The sequence below is a fragment of the Condylura cristata genome, unplaced genomic scaffold, assembly GCF_000260355.1.
Source record: "Condylura cristata isolate star-nosed mole 26May11 unplaced genomic scaffold, ConCri1.0 scaffold00024, whole genome shotgun sequence".
NCBI classification, from domain to species: Eukaryota; Metazoa; Chordata; class Mammalia; order Eulipotyphla; family Talpidae; genus Condylura; species Condylura cristata.
The window spans coordinates 28,681,981-28,691,417 of record NW_004567125.1 but is presented as its reverse complement, the minus strand read 5'-3'; the positions used below and the strand labels follow the sequence as shown (position 1 = coordinate 28,691,417).

The 9,437-nt window shown below is 35.1% G+C and overlaps 1 protein-coding gene across 1 annotated transcript in view; it reads right to left on the bottom strand.

Annotated features, from left to right (window-relative positions):
• The window catches only part of PLA2G4A (phospholipase A2, group IVA (cytosolic, calcium-dependent)), a 102,029-nt gene extending 100,431 nt beyond the window's left edge, over nt 1-1,598 (bottom strand). The window contains exon 1 of the mRNA XM_012728925.1: nt 1,538-1,598. Coding sequence (XP_012584379.1) covers nt 1,538-1,570 — 33 coding nt within the window. The 5' untranslated portion in view covers nt 1,571-1,598. The remainder of the gene's footprint in view (nt 1-1,537) is intronic.
• Between the last annotated feature and the right edge of the window lie 7,839 nt (nt 1,599-9,437).

Below are 9,437 nucleotides of genomic sequence, written 5' to 3'. Positions count from 1 at the left end.
TCGAACTCATGCGGAAGTGGCTTTAGATTCTCAGTGCTGTGCTTTAACCCGCTGCGCCACCAGGGAGGGCCAATAAATAATTTTTTTAAAAAATTTTAAAAATCATTTAAAGTTATAGAAATGAAGGTAAATTGGTATTTGGGCACAATAAGATTAGCAGACCAATGGAATTGAAAACAAATCAGTTCACATGTACATGGTTACCTGATGTATAGCAAAGGCACCAAAGCCACTTATCAACAGACTAGGTTTGTGGTATACTCAGATAACAAAACACATAGCAATGCAAAACTGCTTCTCACAACAACACTAGTGAATCTCACAGATAAAGTGTTGAGAACAGATATCTACACTAAAATCACAACTTACCCATGGTAATAAAGTCAAACATTAGTTACCTTTGTGGAGTTTATTAACTACAAGTGACACGATCAACTCCTCTTGATAGTTTCACAAGCTGAATACATACGTAAAGATCCACCATGCCAAAATCATTAAGATTTGTGAACTTTATATACTATACCTCAATTAAAAAATAAAGTCAAAAAGAAAAAGAAACCAACAAAAGAAAACTAAGATGAAACTAAGAGCAAGATAACAAGAAACAGAAGCAGAGAAATCTGAGAAGAGCTTTAAGACTAAGAGAATGACCAGCAGTCAAGAGTTCATTGGATTCCACACCAATGGGATCCTTAAGGAGAACTTTTCCTAAAGTGGAAGATCTGAGTCCAATATACAATGCATCTAGTTGTGAATACCAGGAAGAGGCACTATCAAGAATTGTGATATACTAGTCTTTGCTAGCCAGGCTGGGAAAGAGCAGGAATGGTGTAGACACCATTGTATACTGGTGTAGACACCACTGTATACTATTTGTTGGGTAAGAGAATAGTGCTTCATTTTAAGTAAAAATAAGGCTGTGGATTATTCTTCAATATCCATAAAAACTATTTATCTTTGTAAACCTCATTAGATCACAAGTGTTGAATTTAGCCAAAGCATCTCTCCTTTCTTTTCTTTTCTTTTCTTTTTTTATCAGAAAAGTGAGCATGTACTTCCAACGAAGCTGGGAGAATTACAATCACATATTAAAATGTGAATCATTCAAGTCTGCTAGAAATTAATCACCCACAGAAGAGCTTTTAAAAACATATCTGAGAAAAGGATTACCTTTGCAATGCATATTAAAATATAATTCTCACCTTAATAATTATCTTTCTCCCACCTATTTGTGTGAAGCATATAACTTAATGTAGGCTGATTATTACTAAGTGATAACTTTTTAATTGTTCCATGAAATTTCAGTATGTAAGAAATGCAGTGGTATTTTTTCCTCCAAGTCCCTTTTCTGGAAACTTACAATGATAGAAAATGGATTAGCTTGATTGTAGCCTATTTGAATCATATCAAGTTCATTAAAACTTTCAAGATTTGCCACAGAGTTTTACTTTACCAGAAACACAAGAATCATGTAAAGAAGTGTATCTGCCTGCCCCTGGCCAACCAGGAAAGAACATATAAACAGCAAATGACTTACTATAATGTGCTGATAAGGATCTATAAATGACATTATGGCTTCAATTACAGGAAATCTCTTCACACTTCAAAGGTCTTCTCTGGGGCTCTAGCTTCTTTAAAACCTACAAAATAAACAATCGCCATTGTTAAACTTCCTCTTGTTGTAGCTCCAAGATTTAAATGATTTGAGTATGAATCTTTGGGAGTAAAAATTTACCCCAAGGGGTTAGATAGATTATGTTCTCTGACCCTTTATAAATGGGGATACACACACAATTTAGGGGAAAAGTAAACACACTTTGATAGTGCTATTTAAGATCCATATTTATTTGTTCAAATTGATTGTATGATTAGCTGGAAATTCCAGAATATTGTCTTTTGCATTTGTATATTTATTTGCATGTTGTATGAAAAGTTCATTGAAATTACGGAAAATGTTATTTTTGTACTGTGAAAATTTCTGTTTATAATTAAAACTCGTATGTCATTGTTGTCTCAATCTTGTGACTATTACATAGATTCACAATTAACAAAAGAAACATTTTCTCCTTAGCTATTTGCTAGAAATTTTTTAAATATGTTCATGTTAAACTGCAACTTTAATGCTGGTATTTTAAAAGAAATGTTTGTCCGCATTAAGGTACCAGTTTAGAAGAAGTCAAATGAAAATGTTTTAATGGAAATGTATCTTCTACACTATGCTTTTTTCTTCTACAGTTACTCCACATTATTTAAAATTAAAATACTATTCAATGAATATCATTGCTATACCATTAAAAATATTTTTCCTTGAGAATTTACAAAACAATGCTTACTTATATTTTAGTATTCTATAAGTCACATCTAATTTGGAACGTTTTTCAAATACTTTTATTATTTTATGATTAACATGTAAATTCTGACTTCTTTAGAAGGTATATTAAAATACATTTATTTTCTTTTTAAACATCACATCAAAATTATGGAAAGAGTGGGTCTCAAAAATATACACTTCAAGTTACAAGATAAGTGGGTAATAGGGATGTAACATACAATATGACTGTAGTTAACAGTGTTGTGTGACATATATGAAAATTGTTAAAGAGAAAATCCTGAGAATTCTCATCACAAGGAGAAATTACTTCCTTTTCTCTCCTTTCTGTTCTTTTTAGTCTATTTATATGAGAAGGTAGATGTTAGCTGAACCTACTATGGTAATCCCTTTATAAAATATGTAAATCAAACACCCACACTAGATAACTTAGCTGATGTTTATTCTCAATAAAACTGGACAAAAATGACTAAAAATGATTCATATTCATTGATGTAAATGTGAACTATAAAAATAAAAATGTGTAATAATTATTTTCATTTTGATGTATCCTTTCAGACTATTTAAATGTGTGTTGATATTTCAATGCATATTTATACATTTAGAGTAAAAAAGAAAAGACAATTTGAAATATTTTTAAAGATTTATTTTTATTTATTGATGCATAAAGAACTGGGGTGTAGACCAGAGGTGGGAACAAGGGTGGTAAGACCCCAGAAGATATTTAAAATACTTAAAATACTTTAAAATATTTAAAATGCGGGCCCTCCCTGGTGGTGCAGCGGGTTAAAGCACAGCACTGAGAAGCTAAAGCCACTTCCGCATGCCTTCGATTCCCACCTGCCCTGTAAGTGATCACATGGCGTGGCAGACGTCCCCTGACCCTCCCGCTGCTCCCGTCAGCAGTGTACTTCGTCAATCTGCCTGTTCTGCTCCCCACTCTGTCTCTGGTGAATCCTCTCACCCTCCGCATCTCTGGCCTGTACCCCAATTCTGTACGAATAAATAAATCTTAAAAAAAAAAATATTTAAAATGCTCCTTTAGCAGAAAATTAGAAATCCTTAACAGGGTCTACAGTGTGGCTTTCCTACATGTTTACTGCAAATCAAAAAGAAAACTGTCACATCACAATATAGTAGCCAAATACAAGTAAACACGTATGTAAATAAACTATGTGAACAAATGTGAAGTGAGAGTTTTACTAAGAACAACATATCCTGATCTTTACTGTTTCATTTACTTAAGTCCAATAACAGCCCATTAAATGAATTTTAAGCTTAGAAGTTTGAAAATACTGATGTAAAAGACTTTAAGATGGAGTTTACAGATACTTCCTCTGCCTACCCCATCTCTCTTCCCTTTGATTTTTTTTCACTTTCTCAATTACTTTATTTTTTCATATTTTTTATCAATTTATATATCTATTTACATTATTGCTCATTTAAAAACAATGTTTACTTCCCCCTCCCACTTTGTCTGCCTGTTTTTACCATAGTTCCCCACTCTCCTCTCTCCCTCCTTCAGATCCCTTTCTGTCCCACTCCCTTTAGGAATATCTCTGGCTTATAATTGTCTGTTTTTATATTGTCTTGTTCTAATAGCAATCTACTTCCCCCCCCCATTATTATTTGGTTCTCTTATATTCCTCCTACTTATCCAAAGAGGAATTGCAAATGGCTAACAGGCATATGAAAAAATGTTCAACATTCCTTATAATCAGGGAACTGCAAATCAAAACTGCAATGAGATACTACTTCACACCAGTAACAACAAAATACATCAAAAAAAAAAAAAAAAAAACCCTAACAAATGTTGGCAAGGATGCAGTGAAAAGGGAACTCTCCTACACTGCTGGTGGGACTGTAAATGGTACAACCACTATGGACACTATGGAGTGGGGGTTCCTCAGACTACTAAAAATGGAGCTGCCACATGACCCAGCAATTCCACTCCTAGGGATCTATACAAAGGACACAAAAACATTAATTCAAAAGGATACATTCATCCCTATGTTTACTGTGGCATTATTTACAATAGGTAAAACCTGGAAACAACCTAAATGCCCAAAACTAGATGATTAGATCAAGAAAATGTGGTATATATACACAATGGAATACCACTCAGCAAGCAAAAAGATAAACTCATGCCATTTGCAGCAACATGGATGGAGCTGGAAGGGATCATGCTCAGTGAAATAAGTTAGAAAAAAAAAAATCAAATGATTTCCCTTTGATTTTACACTGAAGCCATACTATTTTCTTTACTTTTGTTCAAATGTGGTCTACTATCTTCCAGCCAAGGCTTTACTTGCCTCTTCTCTCCATCCCTTACTCAGTAAACATACATGGCATATCTATTACATGTCAAGCTTTGCTCAAGTCTATAGGAATAATGGTAAGTGAGTTAGACATGTTCCCTTCCCTCTTGAGAACCTTCCATTTCTAAAGGCCAGTTATAACATGGGTAATCCAAAACACAAATGAAGCTTTTAGAACTAGAGATGTATAAAATGTTGGGAATAGCAAAAAGTGGAACTAGGAAAAACTGGAGACCTGGAAAGGAGCTGACGATAGAAGGTAAGGAAGGAGTGGGTTTAAAAACACAGTGTCCAGGCAGGCCATTTGAGGAATTGCGATAAAAACAAGTGGCTAAGGAATAAGCAAAAGTGGCCTATGAAGAGGTTATAAATTGGTGGGAGAAATAGATCACATTAGGCCTACTGGGAGATTTGTTCACCCAAATAAACTTCACCTATTCTTCAGAATTCAGCTTAAATGTCACTCCACAGATAAATCTTCCATGATCTCAGAATATACTTGGTCTGGTTTTGCCTGTTTTCAGTTCCATTTGTACTTTGTATTCCTTTAAGCTTTTCACTCTACTTATACAATGTCTGTCTTCCTGAGAGAATTAAAAATGCACAAAGTTATTGTCACATTTATCTTGTTCACCGAGTCATCCCCAGTGCCTAGCACAATGTCTGAAACATAGTTAAGGAGAAATATCTGTTGGATGAATGGTGAGACGCACGTTATTCATCTAAGTCAGGTTTATGTATGAAGGAAATTCACCAAATAGTAATGGCACTTTCTTGTGAATCTTCTCTTTTCACATTCCTACTTTTAATGACAAATAATAATAAATAACAACTTCTAATAAAAAAAAAAACAGACAAGCAAACAAAAAGCAGAACAAGTAAAATTCAGAAGGGATAAGTCTTACAAAAAATGTTTAGAGGAAATCTGTAGTTGGGGCCCAAAGTTTGGAGTTAGCAATTTTATTTCCTCTTCTCACGCCCATCTGCTCATTCACTAGCACGGTGCTTGCCATGTAACTATTAAGAACTACTGTGACTACTGCAGTCTACAGCAAGAGCTATCTAGAAGCTTCCCATTATCAAAGCCAAACCCAGCAGGAAATATGCTTACGTAGCTATCTGCTCAAATTTATAATGTTAGAGATTACAAAGTGAAATGACATTAAACAAATATGACTCAGGGTATTTAATACAGAATAAGTTTTCCTTGTTCTTTACATACAGCAAGGTTAATTCAGAAATTAAATGTATACGTTCATTCAACATAAACTTGATTTAGATTTGAAGTGTTTAAGGATAAGGTCATTGACTCCTTCCATTCTGAGCATAGTCCAATCTCGCATGGCTGGAGAAGATTGACATCATATGGGAAAAACAACAAACATTAATTTATTGTACAATGTAAGGTGACTTTGTATGCTCTGAACCTGGTACATATTACAGCAGATTTTTTTTCTCTTGTGGATGCTTTGGTAGATTCCTCTGGACTACTCTAGCTTTGCAATCTCTTCCCTGAATCTTTTGACATGTAAAAAATTATTTCTGTTTTAGATGGGTCTGGTATTTTCTTCTACAGTGTATCCTATGGTTCTTTTATATAGATCTTCTTCTGAGGTTCTTTTGCTCTACTATTAAACCCCTTGTACAAAACTTAAGGCCTCTTTCCAGGGCCTCTTTAGTCCATGAACAATACTCATGTTTCCTTTATTCCAACAGACTATAAGAACACAATTATTTCCCAAATGAAACCCTATTTTTTAACTTGTGCCGCTCCTTATTTCTTAAATGTTACTAGATAAAGACTGAAGACACACATTAAATCCTCTGATAAATATTTATTTTTCAAATAAACAAACTAAAAAACAATCTGGAAAGCTTTCTTAGTATCTTTAAAGATTCCTCTCTTGATTGGGAGGTTAGGGGATATATTCCCAACAGATGTCCTCACCAAAGGAAAAAAGGTCTACTACAAGAATACACTCTCACTCTCCAAAACAGACAAACAACTGTAATCTCTTCCAAAGTCCTGCTCATAGCTTCATTATTCAATTCTTTAACACCTATGAAGTATGTTTAGGACTTTACAATTGAAAAGATGTTCTTGGCCCTCCCAGGTGGCGCAACAGGTTAGGATATAGCACTGAAAACTAACCACCGCCTCTTAAGTGCAAGTTCAATCCCCAGCCCTCAAGGTGATACACAAGGCACAGCAGTTCTCATCCACTGTTTCCCTCAGCAGTGTACTTCATTGATTGCCTGTTCTGCTCCCCACTCTGTCTCTGGTGAATCCTCTCACCGCCCCTGCACCTCTGGCCTATACCCCAGTTCTGTATGCCTAAATAAATAGATAGCTCTTTAAAAAAAAAAAAATGTTCTTGATTCCCAAAATGTAAAGGGGTAGGCGGTGTGAGGTCTTATAAATGCATAAAATAAATAAAATAAAAGCCTGGTAGGAATGTAATTTCACTGTTTTTGCAAGTGCAGGTCATATGTATATTAAATATCAGTGGGAAGAAAACTTACTTATCTAAGGTTTTTAAGTAAACCTGAGGTCAATAACTGGCTGACAGCCTAGTTAAGCTAACCCAGAAGCAGCCCTTAGGAGACCAAGTTTAAAAATAAAAATAATGAAATATAAAAGCTAAGCTGACATATCAGAGGTTGAAATTGTTACAGAAGACTCTAGAGAACAAGCTGAGGAAATCCCTAGTAAACAAACTGCAATATTGATCTTCCCAGAAGGATCAGAATTCACACTTACTACAATATGTAGTCTAAAATTTCTAGTTTGCAGCAAAAGTAATAGCAAAGCCAACAAACCAGAATACCAGGAAGATATGAGCCATACACTGGGTTGGGGACCAGGCGGGGGATGCAGTCAGTAATAACTATCTTTCAGGGACTCTAGACTATAAACTCAGCAAACAAATATTTCATAGTATCCGTTTCATGTGTGCTCACAGAACTAAGGAGAACCGTACTTCAACAAGTAAAGTATGGCATAATGGCATGCCAAATACCAAATAAAAATGAAGATATACTTAATATATATATATACACACACATATACATATATATATATGAAGATATATATAGACAATAGAAAAAATAACCAAATGGAAGCTCGAATTAAAAAATAATAATAATTGAGGCCCTCCCTGGTGGCGCAGCGGGTTAAAAGCACAGCACAAAGAAGCTTAAGCCACTTCCCAATGAGTTCAAGCCCCGCCTGCCCTGGAGGTGACCACATGGCGTGGCAGGCCTCTCCTGACCCGCCCGCTGCTCCCGTCAGCAGTGTACTTCGTCCATCTGCCTGTTCTGCTCCCCACTCTGTCTCTGATGAATCCTCTCGTCCTCTGCATCTCTGGCCTGTACCCCAGTTCTGTATGAATAAATAAATAAATCTTTAAAAAAGTAATAATTGAAATGAATAATTCACTAGAGAGGATAAATAGTAGGTTAGAATTGGCAGTAGAATGAGTAAATTTAGGGTCAATAGTAAGAAAAGTAGAAAGAATAAAACTGGGCCCTCCCTGGTGAGGCAGTAGCTTAAAGCACACACTAAGAAAACAAAGCCATTTCATCAAGACTTTGATCCCCACCCAGAGGTGATCCACATGGCAGGGCAGACCTCTCCTGACCCACCCGCTGCTCCCCTCAGCAGTGTACTACATCAGTTTGCCTGTTCTGTTCCCCACTGTCTCTGGTGAATCCTCTCACCACCCATGAACTTCTGGCCTGTATCCCAGTTCTGTATGCATAAATAAAAAAAAAAATCTTTAAAAAAAAGAATAAAATTGAGCTAGCCTCAAAGAGCAGGAGAACACATCAAGTATGCTAATATATATGTAAATGAAGAAGAGAGAAAATGTTTTTAAAATATGGCTGAAAATTCCCAATATGATTAAAAATATGTTTAAAAAAATCTCAACCAATTCCAAGTGGAATAGATACAAAGGGATTCAAATCCAGGCACATCACAGTCAATCTGTTGAGAATCCAAGACAAAAAGAAAATCTTGAATGCAGCAAGATTGCAGAATAAGATGAACACATGACTTCTTGTCATAACCATGGAGAATTTAAGGCAGTGGTATAGAGAAAATACTAACAGAACAAAACTGTCAACTAGGAATACCATGACCAACAGGATTTCCAAAAAGGAGAAATAAAACTTTCCCACATCAATAAGGGACAGACTTTTTATGTGTGAGAGAATACACATATTAAAACAAATAGAGAAGAAAAGTTAAGGTTGAATGAAAGTGATACCAAACAGTAATTCAAATACACAAAAAGAAACCTAGAAAAAATATATATTATCTTAATTAAGTACTGAGTTGAATAATCATAAAATTGTATTGTTGTGTCTAGGTATAAAATGTAAAGTAAATACATATTATAACATATTCTATAAATGTATTTTTTACTTTTTCTCCTCTAAGTCTCTTTAAAGGACACAGACTGTATTATAATAAATTATAACATATTGTTGATTTTATGGGTCTATAAGACAAAGAAAATCTATATGGCAATAAGAACAAAAAGGAGCTGGGAGGGATTAAAACTATATTAGAGCAAGACTTCTATATTTTAGAACCAAGTTATTATTGATTTAAAGTAGATCATAATAAATTAAATTGCAGAGTATAATTCCTGGAGCAACCGCTAAGAAAATCACTCATAAGGCCCTCCCTGGTGGCGCAGCGGGTTAAAGCACAGCACTGAGAATCTAAAAGCCGCTTCCGCATGAGTTTGATTCCCGCCTGCCCCGGAGGTGACCACATGGCG